The sequence below is a fragment of the Peromyscus eremicus genome, chromosome 20 (genome assembly GCF_949786415.1).
Source record: "Peromyscus eremicus chromosome 20, PerEre_H2_v1, whole genome shotgun sequence".
Lineage (NCBI taxonomy): Eukaryota > Metazoa > Chordata > Mammalia > Rodentia > Cricetidae > Peromyscus > Peromyscus eremicus.
In genome coordinates this window covers 27,824,878-27,840,874 of record NC_081436.1, presented here as the reverse complement: position 1 = coordinate 27,840,874, position 15,997 = coordinate 27,824,878, and the positions used below count along the sequence as shown (strand labels likewise).

Genomic DNA, 15,997 nt, shown 5'->3' with positions numbered 1-15,997 from the left:
TGAAGCATACAGGGAGAACAGGAAAGGAGGATGGGCCGGGGCGCTCTATCCCCTGCCACACCCCATGTGGGGTCTTTTGCCTGTTTCCTTGGGTACAGAAACATAGAACCATGCCCCAAATTGCTTGTGTTTGGAAAGCCTGTCTGTCAATCACAGCGGCAACTTATTAAAAGGAAAACCACGTCTGGTCCCAGGTTCTCGAGAGCAATAATAGTGTGGGAGCAAGAGAAAGCGGCCTTTCTCTGTGGTGGCACCCGCCTCCGCCTCCGCCACTTCCCTCCCTCTTGTCAGCACTTTGAGTATTTAAAAGAAACCGAGGGGAGAAAGGGCAGAGGCGGCTTTTCATCTCTCCTTGCATTTGTGGCTCCTGCTGGCCCTGCAGAGGGTGACGACACTTCCTGGCAGCAGGTGCTTTCCTCCTTCCCATCTGTAACCTGCCTCCCAAGCCTCTGCTCTGAGTCTGGCAGGCTCTATCCTCCCCTGGGCAGGTGCCGCGCTTCTTCCAAGCACCAGCAGGGGCAGCTCTTCCCAGGCTGAGCTGGGCTCATGCCATTCCTGGCTAACCCCGGTTGCCCTGCCTGGGACTCTAGGAAGCAGAACCCAGGCAGAGGGGACAGTGGGCATCTGGAGATCACCATGGCAATTGTGACTATCTATTGCTCCACTGGATCATTCAAACACACCCTAATTCTGTGGTGCTCCAAAGGTGTCTCAGAGGTATAGTGGAAGTTCACAATTGGGCTCCAGGTGATCGCGCGTGTGTGTGTGTGTGTGTGTGTGTGTGTGTGTGTGTGTGTGTGTGTGAGAGAGAGAGAGAGAGAGAGAGAGAGAGAGAGAGAGAGAGAGAGAGAGAGAGGAGAGAGAGAGATCATCAAAAGCCAATGGGCAAAGTTAAGGCCTCCAGGCTAGTGAGAGTTCTTCCATGGACACTAGCTTGAATTACACCTGCCCATGGACTTAATTAGGCTGGGGTGGTACAGCCTAGCAATCAGACAGTTCCTCGCCACCATTCTCTCCCTGTCTCCTGCTGGCCCTACCCACTGAGGCCTGGCCGGCATGGGGTTTGAGCCCCTTGCAGTCCACCTCCTCTCTCTCTCAGTAACCTGGCAGCCGGTGCCTTCCTCCTTCCCGTCTGTAACCTGCCTCCCGGGCCTCTGCTCTGAGTCTGGCAGGCTCAGCTGAAGCTTCACAGAGGTGAAGCCATTGCGGACCTTAAACAGGTTATTCCCAAGGTCTTGAGCCCAAGCCTGGACAGAGTTAAAGATGGTTTCCCATTTTGCAGATAAGAAAACTAAAGGCTAGAGAGATGGCGCTTTTACCATCCTGGAGACAGGTCACTGACCCTGTCCCTAGATTCCAGGCTGATTTAGAGTGAGCTCAACTGTGCGGAAAAAATCCCTTGCAACACATTTTGCTACCCCAGCAGGGATTAACAAACCCTACTGGTCAGGGGCCAGGAATGAACCAGGCCTAGAGGCCATGGGGTTGGCCTCTGGGGGCCCTGAGGGCCTTCCAGGCCAGGGACTCCAGAAGTTTCCCTGGGGTCCATAAGCATTGTTCCTGGCCCCTGTGCCCCTCCTTAGACCTCCTTAAGTAGTCACCTCCAGGAGAGCAGCCTCCTCTGAGATCCTGCTTTAGCCCAGCCCACATCCCAGAGAAACAGCACAGAATCCAGGAAATTTCATGGTTTTATTAAGAAAATCTTATATGTGTGCATATATATCTATATATCTATATAAAAGTCTGTCTTCGAGGTAAGATGGTATGGACAGATGGCCTGGCTGGATTTTCAAGGCTTGGTGGAAATAGGGGATAGCCACACTCTCTTGAGATTTCCGGGGTCTCCCGAGTCCCCAGGGCCTCCCTCCTGTGTAAGCCAAATGAATATGGGCTGTGGCTTATGTGAAAAAATAAAGCTGTGGGGCCCGGCGGGGCACAGGGCAGAGGATCTGTCAGAGCTTCAGTGGAACTGGTCCCAGAACACCAGCGGACCAGGCAGATGGAGGAGCCTCGACAAGGCCTACTCGGACTGCAGACACAAGCAGCTACCAGCACCAGGCAGCGGTGCTGGGGCATGAATGGGACTCAGCTGGGCAATAGCAGGGCAGGGCAGGGAAGTGCCTGGAACATCCCAGGAACCAAGGCCTGGGGTCTCCTGAGACTGGGCTTAGACTAGCAGGGCAGGGCACAGCAGGAAAGGGTGGGCTGGGCTGGGACCCGAGCCTTAAGGCTCCTGCAAGGTTCTGGCGAGGGCCAACGGCCACTCAGCGAGCTGGGTTCTGTGCTAAGAGGGCTAGGAGCGCAGACCCTGCTCAAGCTGCAGTGGCTCTTGGCGGGCAGCGAGCGGCCAGCGGGGTGGGCATCACGGCAGACCCTGGCTTCAACGCTGGCCTCTCTTCACCTCCAGCTCTCAGGCTGAGTTGGAGTGCTGCCCTCTGCCAGGCGCCTCCTCTCTGTAATCATGTTTTCTCTGCCCTGCAAGTATCTTGGAACTTCTATGCAGATAGCTTCGAGAGAGAGGAGGAGACGGTGCCCATGTTGTGGTGGTGCCCATTCCAGGCATGGCAAGGAAGACTTCTCAGCAGCCTTGAGACCTGAGGGAGACAGGAAGCAGCAAGGTGGTTAGGGAACTGTTCATCCTGACATCTGCGAGGGACAGTAGGGCACCCTGTCCCCAGCAGGTGCCCCTTGTGCCCGTCAGGACTTCTCAGAACACCCAGAGATCCAGAGTGGCTGGGATCTGGGGCCTGGTCAGGGCAGGAGGTAAGACTCCCTTACCTGATATCATTCTCCTGGCTCTGAAGGTGCCAGCTGCTGCCTCAGCTGGGTGTGAGGACTCAGCCCCTGTGGGACCCTCCGCCTGCCACGGCTGAGTCATGGAGCTGAGCTCTGCTTTTCTTCGCTGGTATGAATCACTGCTGGGGTGAGAAAGCATAGGGTCCCTGTGAGCTGGCTCAGCAAACTCCCCCAGTACCGCCCCCTCCTCTATCCCTGGAGCACCAGTGTCCACTACGATGGCACCCACCCTGAGGGCCACTCCATCCCAACCCTGCAGCTACTTTGCTAGAGAAGCCCCGAGGGCTTCCTGGAAAAAGGACTTAGCTCTGCCCCCCCCCCAACCCCAACTCTAGATACATGGGGCAGGGCTCACCTGGGGGCCAGGAGGTGCCATGATGTCAGGTCTGCTGTTTCAGCTGCATTTGTGGGTTTAGCTCACCCCTGGGAGGGGAGCTATGCTGCCCAAGGCTGGCCAGCTGCCCTGGGAGGCAGCTAGGGCACCAGCTGGATCTACGGTGTCTGCAGGAGCGGGCTGCTTTCCCTGAAGTCGAGGTTCTCTCGGCAATGGTTCTTCCTTAGCTTCTGCCCTGGGATGCCCCTGGGGTGTGGTGCCTGCTGCTCTTTGCCTTCCAGACACTTGTTTCCCGATTACCCAGAGGACTCGGGCACTGGAGCAGAATGAGTGATGGTCTGAGAGTGTAGAAGGTAAGGCCAGTGGGACTGGGGCCAGGGCAAACTGGTGAGGGGTGGGTGGCAGGTGGGAGCCCTGCGGGAGAGGGGCTTCTTGATGTCGTCCACGTAGCATGGTTGTGTGGCAGTTGTCTGTGAGTCAGGTCAGGCCAGGGGGTGAGTAGATGTCTGGCTGGACAGGGCACCCCTTTGGGAGTCAGCCCCAGCTCAAGTCCTAGTTGGCAAAGGCCACAGGCTGGGTGTGGCAGGCAGGCTGGGGACCCTGGGCTGGCCCCTCTATTCAGGTTGGGTCCTGTCACTGGCTACTGACTCGCTGGTAAGGGCAGGTGTGAGGGCCTCGGTCTCATCTTCTGTGGGCAGTGGGGTGCCAGAAGGCTCAGCCGCCTGCTCCAGGCCGTCCTGCACTTCCATGCCCCTCTGGATGAGCTGCTCCAGAGTCTTGGGCAGTGGGTGGCGTAGGAAGCGCTTGAGCTTGGGCTGCAGGGTGCCCACCACATACTGGATGATCTCCTCCTCTTCGGCGTCCACGTACAGCGTCTGGTACAGGTCCCGCTTGCGCCAGAGGAACTGGTCCAGTGGCTCCCCCTGCTTCTGCGGCAGGTCCAGCTCCCGCTGGATGGCTTCACGGGAGAGCGTGCCCTCGCTGTACTGCAGAAACTCCTTCTTGAACTCCACCCAGTTCTTCACGGAGCCCTGCTTGAACTCCCACCACTTCTTGGCCGGCCCGTTCATGTGGTTCTGGATCTGGGACAGCCAATACTCTTCAGAGCCGCCCACCTGCCGCAGGTACTCTTCCAGGTGGCTCAGGAACTCCCGTGGGTCCTCGAAGATCTGTGTATCCACACCAGGGCTTGGTTGCCCATCCTCACCTGACCCCCAAGACTGGTATTGCTGGGCCTCAACTGACTCCTGATCAGGCAGCTCTCCGGCAGGTGGTGGGGTGATGGCATAGGGGCTGACGGTGTAGTCGTAGCCATCGGCTTCCTGGCAGTAGGGCTCTGGACCCCCCACACCTACAGAGACAGTGTGGCGAGCCGGCTCGTTGCCCACTGGGTACTTGCCGCCCATGGACTCCAGGCGGTCAGCCCACCTCTCCAGGCGGTAGAAGACCTCCCTCCACACGTGCATCTCACGCTTGACCCAGCGCTCCAGGTTGGCGATGGTCTCCTGGCAGCGGCACAGACAGGCCTTGATGGACTTCTTCCAGCGCTGTGAGTCACTGGTGGGCACATAGCCGTCCAAGTTGTTCTCCAGCTTGCCCACCGACCTGTGCAACCCTTTCAGCTCTCGCTCCACCTGCTTGGACACTTCGGTCAGCAGGTGCCGGTGGGTCCTCCGCACATGCTCCAGCATCTCGGCTCGGCACTTACCGATCTGCAGGATCACATTGGGCTTGGCTGCCGGCCCGCCCCGCTGGGCAGGGTAGGCATGGAGGCCACCGGTCGTCATATGGTCCAGCTCCATCTGCTCGCAGGTGCTGAGGCTCCGGACAGGCTGCGAACTCCTCTGGGGCAGAAGCGGGAAGGCAGCAGAGCCGGCGGCGTCGGTGGGCGCAGAGCGGCAGTGGCAGGTGCGCGGTGATGCGCGGAACTCGGCGAGAGCGGCAGGCGCGCCGGTGCTGAAGCTGGTGAGGCCCAGAGACTGCAGTTGCTGGAGGACTAGCCGCCCGAGCACTGCACTGGAGCCGCCGCCGGCGGCTCTTTATGCTGCGCGGGGCCCGTGGGCGGCAGCTCTCTGAGCCCCGGCTCCCATTGGCGGTGGCCAGGCTGCGCGCCAGCACCCGCCCGCGCCCTCTCCTGCCGCAGGCCCCGCCTTCCCCGCGCCTACTCGCTCCTCTCCCGCGGGTGCCAGCAAGGACCCGCCCCTTCACAGACGGCTCGCCTGGAGTGACTAATCTGCTCTGCTGCGCGCCTCCTACAGGGAGCTCTGGGACAGGAGGGCCCATGGAAGACCAGAGACACCCTCCTCTACCTAGTCCTGGGCAGCAAGGATGGGGGTGAGACAAGTTATTATCTGCTGTTTACCTTCAGGGTCTCATGATCTCTTTTCTTAGGGGTCAGCTGGACACTAGCCCTCTGGATCATTGATGTCCCCATCCTGACCCTTGCCCAACCTGACCACATAGTATGCAACCTCAGAAGAGCCCGGTAGGACCCCCTCACTCCAGACCCATCCATCCTCGGCTGCCTGTGGTTAATGGTGCACACGCCAAATACAGAGACAGACAGACAGACAGACAGACAGCCTGCCCAACCACATCCCAAAGGTCATAAGTCCTAGCCTGGTCCAACTCTGTGAGGGACTCCACGCAGGCAAGGCTCTTTCTGGGTCCCTGCATTGGTGCGTTTGTGGGGACTGAGTGACTCCTGTCTGTATGTCAGTGGCTGAACAGGACTGCAGTGCCCTGAGGCTGATGCATCACTTGAACCTGCACAGACACTGGACTAAGGTATAGGGGTAGTGGGAGGCGCAGGCAACATCGCTGAGCCCGGAAGCCCCAGGACACAGCCAGAGCTGGACCAGAAGCTTCAAGACTTCTAAGAGGTTAGACTGGAGGAAGAAGGGAGGGAGGAGGAGGAGGAGGAGGAAGGGGAGAGGAGAAGGAGCTGGCAGAGGAAAGCGAGATACCATATAAGGAATGGGGCTCCGGAAGCTGAGATTCCCTCTAGAGGGAGGCCCCTTCCGATTCCCTGGCAACAGCGCTGTGGTGCAGTGGGGGAGGGCATCCTTCTCGGCTTACTCCAAGCTAGATACATGGGTCTGGGTCTCCCATCCTCTGATGTTACTTGGGGACATATCACTGCCCACAATAGAAGCCTGAAGGGGCCCACAGACACATGGTGCCTGCGAGAACATCTTTCCCTCTCTACCAGCTCCCCCTCTCTCTCACTCATACATACACACTGAACACTCATAGCCCCCCAACACTTAGCCTACTCACAGCTTTCCATATACACTCATGCCCCCCACTCACAGCTCTCTATGTAGACTCATGCCCCCACTCACAGCTCTCCATGAACACTAGTGCCCCCACTCATACGCCTTCATGCGGACTCATGACCCCTACTCACAGCCTTCCACACTAATGCCCCCCACTCACAGCCTTCCATGCACACTAATGCCCCCCACTCACAGCCTTCCATGCACACTAATGCCCCCCACTCACAGCCTTCCATGCACACTAATGCCCCCCACTCACAGCCTTCCATGCACACTAATGCCCCCCACTCACAGCCTTCCACACATACTAATGCCCCCCACTCACAGCCTTCCATGCACACTAATGCCCCCCACTCACAGACTTCCACGCACACTAATGCCCCCCACTCCACAGCCTTCCATGCACACTAATGGCCCCACTCACAGCCTTCCACGCACACTAATGGCCCTCACTTGCAATCCACACATACTCATACCTCAGCCTCCCCATCCCACTCTTGTTCACACACCTACAGAAATCCCCTCACCTTGTACCCCTCAGAGCCCCTCCCCTGCTCTCTGAAAGTCTTGAGGAGCCCTGCCTCACTTAGAGCCAACCTGTCTCCTCCTTCCCCCACGGAGCTTCCATCCCTAAGTGGAATGTCTTTTGTGGGGGGACCTCCCCCAAAATGGCTCTCCTGGCATTTCTAATTAGAGGTGAGTGGGCGGACACAGAAGGCAGGCAGAGGGGCACCACCACAGGGAGAAGAACCAGGCAGAGAGATTACTAGAATAGGAACCAGCTAGATTCTTCCTATGGAGGAATCCTGGAAGCTGGAGGCTGCAGGCCTGAGTCTGGAGCTGAAGGTTGACCAAGGTCCTACGCCATGGGTTCCGGCTGATGAACCAGCTGGACTCTGTTCTGTCTGTATCAGCAGCAGCCCTTCAGTGGCCAGAGTCAGCCCCTATGTGCCCACAGCAGAAGCCAGTGGACAGCCCCCTGGAGTGGGGAAGCTGGGGATGAGCAGGGATGAGCAAGCAGGCCGGAGGTGACCACATGAGGCACTGTAGCCTAGGGGACAGTATCCTCCACACCCCATTTGTAGGGGAATTGTGCCCAGATGGTGAAGGTCCCAGTGCTGAGGCGCTATGACCCTCTGGCCACCTCGTCTATCCCCATAGAGAACAGTCCATTCAGGCCACTGTTCCTGAGACACTCTGTTCTGAGCCCCACGGGGGTGGGGGGTGGGGGGGTGACTGGTCACATGGAAAACTGCCTCCTCCTTCAGGGTCTTCAGAAGCTGTGAACACAGGAGCCCAGTGACAGGTGACAGGAGCAGGCAACAGCCACTGCTGCTGTGGGAACACTTAATCGCTGCCCAATTATCGCCCCAGAAGTCCTCAGCAAACCCCCGCACTGCAGCCTGGGGCTACATTCTGCCACTGGAAAAGAGGCCAGGCTGGTTCCCTGCCTCCAGGGAGGGGGACTTCTAACCCACACTCCTCCAGTACCCGCCCCCCCACCCCCACCAATCCTGCCCCATGAGCTAATAGTGCCACTCTCCTCAGCCCCCTTGAAGGTTGGGGAAGGATCCAGGGATGTTGGGGGCTGGGCTTATGCAGGGAAAGAACGGGGTGGGGGGTAATCAAAGCCAACCTACCCCAGAGATTCTAGATGTCTGGCCCAATGAAAAACAGGAGTCCTCAGGGATGGGGCAGGCCTGGGTGACCTCCGTGAGTCCTTAGAGTGCTAAGATCATCCGAGTGACCAGGTAATCCTGTCAGTCCTGCCCTTTGCTCCCAGGACTCCAAACACCCTGGGCTCTGACCTCACAGCCTTTACTTTGGGATGCTGTGATACTGAGCTGTCTTTTTCAAGATGGGGGCCCCCTCCCAATATGTCAGTCAGAGAGCTCTGAGGCCAGGGAGTGTCCCTCAGCCCCCTGTCCTGCCCCTGTCCCTGGAACCTCTAGCTCTGTTCTCCTGCTTCTCTCCCCCACCCCAAGATCTCCTGTGAGCACAAGCTTCCTGGCAGGAATCACATGTGTCGGGGTCCCCACCACCTAGGCTCCCAGAGGCATGTGGGCTTCAGGGCCCCTTAAGTTGCCTCTCTGTTCCTATAGGATAGCTTCAAAGTCCCTTCATGGCCACTGTGGGACACAGCTGTCCCGGCCTGGCTAGAGGGTCTTCCCAGCAGATGTTTTTTCCAAAGCTGGACAGTTAACACCCAGGAGTAAGGAGGGTAAAAGGACAGCTCCTTCAAGGAAAGATCTCACGGCCAGCCCTCGACCTGCACACAAAGGTATACCGTGAACACGTAGGTGTGTGCCTGTACCCATGAACAAGCATACACACACACACACACACACACACACACACACACACACACACACACACACACCTTGATCATCCCTCTACACACCCCCCTACATGATATGGGCTGTGGGACTCCATTCCTCATGGAGCCAGAAGCCAGGGCAGCAGGAGGTGGGCATGGCAGGGATCTGGTCAGCTTCCTGCTCTCATCTGCCCACAGTTCTGCCATCTGTGTGGGCACAGGAGAAGGGGTATAGGCTTTTGTCCCCTGATTGGCTGAGCTGCAGGACCTCCTGCCCAGCTCATGGCCCAGTTGTCTTTATCAAATCTCTAGACAGCCTCCTGCCACCACCCACTTTGCACAGATGTCCTTTGCTGTCTGGACAGCCCCAGCTCCTGGTCCTACTTCTCAGCTCCAGGGATGATGCCCTGTTACCCTGGCCAACTCCAGGTCTGTACTCTGAGTTGAAATCGGGGGCCCAGAGCAGTCATTTGGCATGGATGTGAAGAGAAAGGGATGAGCCCCTCCACAGCCCCCTTCTAATCACCTGACCTCACTTTTCCCTCTGTGGCAGTGGGGGAAGCAAAGCCCCACCAAGCTGGAGGCTGCTGGAGTCCTTCCTGGGTGTCAGTATGGGGCAGGAGAAGAAGGGAGGAGGCCCCACCTCCAGTCCTCAGGACTAGGCTCTGTGGGCTTCATAGAGCCCCCGTATACTGACTCTGAAGGCCTCCTAAGCTCAGGCTGAGCTGACATGTGAATGAGCCACCTGCAGGAGGGAGGCCACCTGGCCCTCCCACCAGCCTTCTGCTGGCTGAATGACTTCCGGTCACCCCCACTGCCAGTCTCTGGACACAGTAGGGCTGGGTGATAATGGTCTCAGGAGCTGAGGGTTGAGGGTTCTAATCTCCCCCAGGGCACATGAATATACAGTGGTTTGGAGGCTGAGACCGAAAGAGAACATCAAGGTCGGGGAAAGACTGAGGGGGATGATAGGGAAGCAGAAAAAGATGGAGAACCCAAGACAGGGCTGCTGTTCAATTTCTCACAGAGGAGTTCTCACTTGGTTTCCATAGGGGCCCTGTGAGGTGGGAGACCCGCCTCAGACCACTGAGCTAGCCAGCAACAGAGGCAGACTAGGGCACAGTGAGGGGCGGGGGTGGCGCGAGGAAGCAGGACTGGAGCCCTGAGAGTCTGAGGTGCTCTCCCCCCAGGGCTCAGAGTTCCCCTCCCTTTCCAGCAGCCTGCCTTCCTGAGCCACGGGAACATGTTCTCTCTGCACCCACCCCTCCCCTTCCTTCCTTCCTTCCTCTTCCGTCTGGCAAGCTGTGTGCTACATCCTTGTCCCTGGAACAGGCAAGGCAGCCTGTTCGTTCAGGGCCCCCACACACCAGACCCTCCTCCCTCTTGTCTCCTCCCTCCTCCTTCCTGCCTCCTGCCTCAGCACCTCCAGTCCAGCCTCTAAGGAAGCCGGGTATTTTTCCATGGATCCTGTACAGCCTCCATGCTCCATGTGCCCCAGGCATTTCCCACTGCCCGCCTGGCAGTGGACAAGGACACAGGTTTGTGGGAGTCTGTCCTCAAGAGACCTATGTTCCTCACTGAACCCAGTCATTATTCATAAGGGAGACTGAGGTCCAGAGAGAGCCAGACACCTGCGCAAGCCACACAACAATGGAGGCCAGAAGAAGGGTAGGAATTGGGGTAGCGGTCTGAGGGAGACCTCTAGTTTCCTAGAGTCATTATGCAGGACACTTCCTTGTGCTATGTGAACATGGGTAAGTCTCCCTAAGCCCCTACCCCTTCCCTTGCCTCAGTTTCCTCACTGGTGGTCCTCTGCTGTGCTTCTAGCTTGGCCACTGCCCTCTGCAACTCGTCAGCAAGGTGGCCTTGCTCAGAGCCTCAGAACTTGGCAAAGAGCGCCCAGTACTTCCTTCCTGGGGATTCTTAGTGCAGGGAGCAGGTCGGCCCCTCCAATGGTCATCGCTCAAGCTAGGACACAGATCTTGGGACTCACATGCTAGGAGGCAAGTTTAAGGGTAGAAACAAGGGACAGAGCATAGACCTGGGAAAAAGCCCTTTGGGTCCTTTGTTGGGCAGCCCGCCTGAGCCTGGCCTGAGAGCCGTGGACAGGAATTCTCCTCTTGTGACTCTCTGAGACCATGTGTGACTTCATGCCACTCATTCAGGCCCTCAGTCTCAACCATACAACAGGCGGACTGCACCAAGTGGCCTCTAGGGTTCCTCTTCAAGGTGGAGAGAGAGAGAGAGAGAGAGAGAGAGAGAGAGAGAGAGAGAGAGAGAGAGAGAGAGAGAGCTGAGTGGCCCTGTGGCTATGAGGCTTCTGTGTCCACCCAACTGCCCGCTCCTTTGTTCAGTTGACAAATGCCAACCCCAGTGTTAAAATGAGAAAGACGTGGCTCCCTGTGCCTCTAGGAAAGGGTCCCCAGGCCCAGTAGATGCCGAATCCTGTGCCTTGGCCTGTCCTGTGTGTATCCCCACAGAGCCCCTGAGCATGAGTGGCTGATCTTGATGTTCATGCAGGTCCGGCAGTGTGTTTTGCTTGAAACCAAATGTGTCCCAGTCACAGCACTGTTTTGGTTTTCCTGGCATACCTGCTGCCAGCCAGCACTGGGTGACTCTGGGTTCTGCCTGGGCAATGGTGCTCGGAGGCCCCCAAGTAGGCAGGGGCCAAGAGCCAGAAACAAAGAGGGCCTGCCAGGTGAATGGGGCGGTACTCTGGGCCAAGGGCAGGAACGTAGCCAAGTGGTTCTGTCCCCTGGAGGCCGAATGTGAAGGGTAGCCAAGACCAGGTATCAGGGCGAGTCAGGTCTCCCTGATGCTGGCCAAGATGTCAACCTTGGGCCAAGGGTTAATGTGGCCAGGACCTCTTCAACCTAGGGAGGACAAGAGGGTAGAGGGTGGGAAGGGGCCAGATGTGGGGAAATGACTTGGGGTTGGTGTCCCCATTGTGTGAGCTGTCCCTGCTGTGGAGAGAAGGTCCAGGAACTATGGCTACTGAGAGAGGTAGGAATAAAGACTACCAGGATTCCCTATATCCGGGTAGCCAGTACCGAGCTGGGGAGCAGGGGCAGAGTTACGGTCCAGGAATCAGCCGGAGGCATGGGAGGCTGGGCTGAGGTGGGAGTTTGGCAGCCACCCTCAATCTCTGCTCCACTGGGGCCCTAGCCAGGCTGAGTGCCCACCCACTGCCTCCTTGTGTGCCCACTGGGCTGGATCATGCAGGAGCAGCTCTCCATCAGGTTGGGGGGGGGTGCTGCCAGCTGGCCCATGCAGACACCCCCAGAGCTGGGAGTTCAGATGCCCATGCCAGTTAGAGGGTGGCGTCCAAGGCTGCCACCCCCACCCTGGCGGCTGTGTTTTCCTGCTGTTCTCTGCAATTTCATTTAAATACCTCCCCAGAGCCAGCCCAGCAGCATCCGCCTGCTTCTCTTCCGGCACCATAAAAGGAGAGAGGCTGAGAATAGCTGAGCCGTGACGCAGCAGTAGCGAGGAGCTTCCCCACGCAGGAAGGCTCTGCGCATTGAGGCTGCTGCCACCCAGGGCCCACCCTGCCCTGTGCCTGCTCTGCTCCTGCCCTGAGGGAGAGGCGGGGACCAGAGTCCCTGGCAGAGAGCTGGGGACTGGTCGCACTGCCACTGCCACTGGTGGCTTGGTGACTCTAACAAACCTAGACCTGCACAACTTAGACCCTGTATCAGATATCTGTTTACCTGTACCCTAGAGTTCTGGGCCCCAGGAAAAGCAGGTGGCCCTGGCCCTGGGCAGTAGCTCCTCAGCCCTGTAAATACTTAGGGACTGTGTACAGGTTGAAGGGTCCAAGGTCTGGGTTGAGGATGGCATAGTGCCAAGATGAGGACATCTAAGGATGCCTGGAGTACGTATGACACCTTACTCTGCCACACAGGGGAGAGAGGTACCAACAGGGACAGAGCACAGTGCTCTGGAAGAGTCCAAATCAATACAGAGAATTTCAAGAACCAGAAGGGCTTCCTGGAGGAGGAGTTTGGGGGTGGCCTGAAGGAAAGGGCACAGGGTGGACAGAGGAAGCCAGTGCTGCGTCCCCTCCTGGTTCCCTCATGGCCTTGGATCGTGATTACCCTCTACTGGGCTGGCGACCCCTCCATTTTCCTTCTCTGGAGTGCTGGACCTGGACCCCTATCCTCTGCTGCCTCCTCCTACCTGAGACAGCTCATCTGATGCCACAGGTCACCTGGGCTGAGTTCTTAAGCCTCTGTCCCAGGCTTTGAAACTGGTGGACCACAGCCAGCCAGCTCCCAGTGTAGCTGCAGACACCTGGATGCCCAGGCTCTCCACTTCCTGTAGTTTCCTAGCTAGGCAAGCATGTCTCTACCACTGGTGGGTCTCAAGGGCACCAGGCATAATCCTTGATCCCTGGACTCACTGGAAAAGTGGGCCTTGGGTTCAGGGTCTGCCCCAAACTGCCCAGTTGAGCAGCAGCCCACTCAGCTTAGCCCTTTCCCTGCCCAAGGGCAGGGGAGGAGCCTACTATTGTATGGACTTTCTAGAAGGTGACCCCTGACACTGCAGCGGTCAGCTGACCGTCACCGCTGTGACCTTCACTGACAGTGGGACCACCACAATTGCCACCACATCCCAGTCGCCTCTTCACCATCACTGTCCCCACCAGTACCACATCTCCAAGCATTACCCCATCAGCCCGTGACTATCAGCAGGACTCCCACTTTACCTGCCCCCTGTGACCCCCACACTGGCCCCCCCAGTTTCACCCCCACCCTGACCTCCATACTGCCAACCCTAACAACACCATCCCTGTCACCTACCATTGCTCCCACGGTCATCATCTGCATTGCCATCGCCACCTGCCACCACCCTTACACTCATGACCCTTAGCTCCAGGAGGCTTCCCCACAGCCAGCATTTCAGAGTCGAAGAGTGAAGGCTTTGAGAGAGCTGGTCCCGTGTGTGTTCTCGCTTGTGTCCCTGGGAAGATTTTATTCCAACTCCCTGGCTGGTGAGAAAGAGAATCCAAATCCAGACCGTTGGTTCCTGGGACAGGACACCTTTGAAAGCAAGGCAGGTTGGGTTGTTGGTCCGGGAGGGCCCATCTCCTTCCTCCCTCCAAACACAGGGAGGGCATCAGTGGAGCGCAAGATCTCAGATCTTGGCTAGCCCAGTAGTCAGAAGGGAACCCTGTCCCCGTCTCTGGAGGACCTCATTTGGCATCAAGTTAGATAAAGCCCTGGTCCATCCCCAGAGCTGGGCAGAGAACAGCTAGTAGTTCTGAAAGGCTTACAAGCTCGCCCTTAAAGGAGCATGACTATTGGTGTGTTTTTGTCGATGACCTGGGAAGGCACTTCCGCCACCAAAGAAGACACGCCCTTGCTAAGAGCACCTGAGCTTGGGGCCTGATGCATTTTAAGGCTTTTGTTCAAGTACCACACTGTGTTCTTCCGTCCAGCTTCCATCCTCACCTGGGAAGTACCACAGTGGCAGATGGAAGCCTGCAGCCCTGTGGTGATTGGCTACCACAGCAGTGGGCAGAGGGCGGGGGAATGGACACATGAAGCGCCCTCCTCCATGTATCACCTCAGCTGTTACCGAACTTAGGATCTCAGGCAGCTTTGTGCTGGCCCAAGTTTGACTTCTGTTGAGAAAGTTCCAGGCCACCCAGTCTCCCCAGCCCCAGGCAGGCACGTAGCACTGGCAAGCTAATGGGAAGATGAGGTGGTTTTGGAAGTCTGTGGACCATGCTCCTTCCTGGGGTCCCTTCATCGTTTCCCATGTTCAGGTCCCCTGGATCTCCACCCTGGTCTCTGACTAATGCTGGTATCTCCCAGATAATTATCATGCCATGAGGTTCTTGTCTATCCTGCCTGTATGACTCGTGCCAGGGACATGGTGAGCAAGTGTGATGGGTAGCCCCATGGCCTCTTCCAGAGGTGGACGTGGGTGTTACCATAGCTGCCTGCACCCCTCGGGACTGTAGCAGCAGTAACCTCTGTGGCCAACAGGGAGTGCAAGGCCACCTGACCTGACCTGGTGTTGCCCTAGCTCCTTAGCTGGGCCCAACTTCCAGGATGGTGAGGGAGCAGGGATGCAAAGGACAGTGGGTGGGCACAGCAGCTCAGCCTTATGAAACCCACGTTGTCAAGCGGCCAAGGATGAAGCCTTTTTGTCTTCTTGTTTCTAATTAAAAAGAATTAGTCAGTGGAGTGACACGTTTACGAGGAGAGCCAAGTGACACTGCCACCCCGCTTTATTAATAAAACCAGAGGGGGAGCAGATTCCCACGCTGCCGGAGCCCGGCGTGGAGTCCCAGTCTCACAGCACAATGGCTTGGAAGCCCAAGCTGCTTCCCAAGTTAACCAATCCCTTTTTGGCTTTTCTTCTCCCTCCCTCCTCTTTCTCCTTCCTTCCCAGCCTCCTTGTCTACCTTTCATGGACTGGGAGAAAAAAAAGAAATGTGTGGGGGCTCCCCACAAGGCCCTCCACATCTCTGCCATGCCAGGGAGGCTGAGGGGAAGAGGACCACAGGGGGTGTGGGGGTGTGGTCAGAACTGGATCCAGGCCCCAGGAATTGACACTCAGCCAGGGGGTGTCCGTCACACAGGAGGGCTTAGCACCATCCCTAGATAGGGACTCAGCTTTGGGCTTGGCCTGGTCACATCTTCTCCTCTGGTCTCAAGTTTCTTCACTGGCAGTGGGGGTGCTAAGCCACAGCACCTTGGTCACTCCTCATCACCTGCCCAGGTGAAGTCCCAGGACACTTGGGACAGGCGGAGCCTGAGAGGGACTGTGCAGCAGCAAGGAACACACAGGCCCTCCACCTCAGGCAGAAAGGGAGTGACCAGGCCGTGCTATAGCCCCCATCAGGGGCAACTTTGACCACACCCAAACCAGTTTCTCCTGCCTACTCACGCATGGCACCAGAGCTAGGAGAAGCAGCCATCTAGATGGTTCTGGGAAAAGCTCCTCCACTGAGGATCTCTGAGCCTGACAATCTCCATCACCCTCACCGGCAAGACTTGCCCAGTCCACGTGTTATTACCAAAACAAAATGTCACCATCACCAGTCTGACATTGATGCTAACCCCGCCCATCAGTACCACCCCCAAACCATCACCTGGGACATTGCCATGCTACTGCTGTCAATCGCCTCACCACCAGCACCAGCACCACCACCATGACCATTGCCAATACCATCACCACTACAACCTCCGCCGTCATCATCATCACCGGTACCCTGATCACCACCATGACCATTACCATCATCGGCACCATCAGTAACAT

At 57.5% G+C, this 15,997-nt stretch overlaps 1 protein-coding gene across 1 annotated transcript; it reads right to left on the bottom strand.

Moving 5' to 3' along the window:
• Window positions 1-3,173: 3,173 nt before the first annotated feature.
• Arc (activity regulated cytoskeleton associated protein) lies at window positions 3,174-5,119 on the bottom strand. Its single transcript, XM_059247469.1, has one exon. It carries the CDS (start codon window positions 4,930-4,932, stop codon window positions 3,745-3,747), a length of 1,188 nt encoding a protein of 395 aa, XP_059103452.1. The 5' UTR covers window positions 4,933-5,119; the 3' UTR covers window positions 3,174-3,744.
• Window positions 5,120-15,997: the final 10,878 nt, after the last annotated feature.

What these genes read in the sequence shown, in the direction of transcription:
- Arc (XM_059247469.1), bottom strand. Translation starts at nt 4,932, where the DNA reads ATGGAGCTGGACCATATGACGACCGGTGGCCTCCATGCCTACCCTGCC.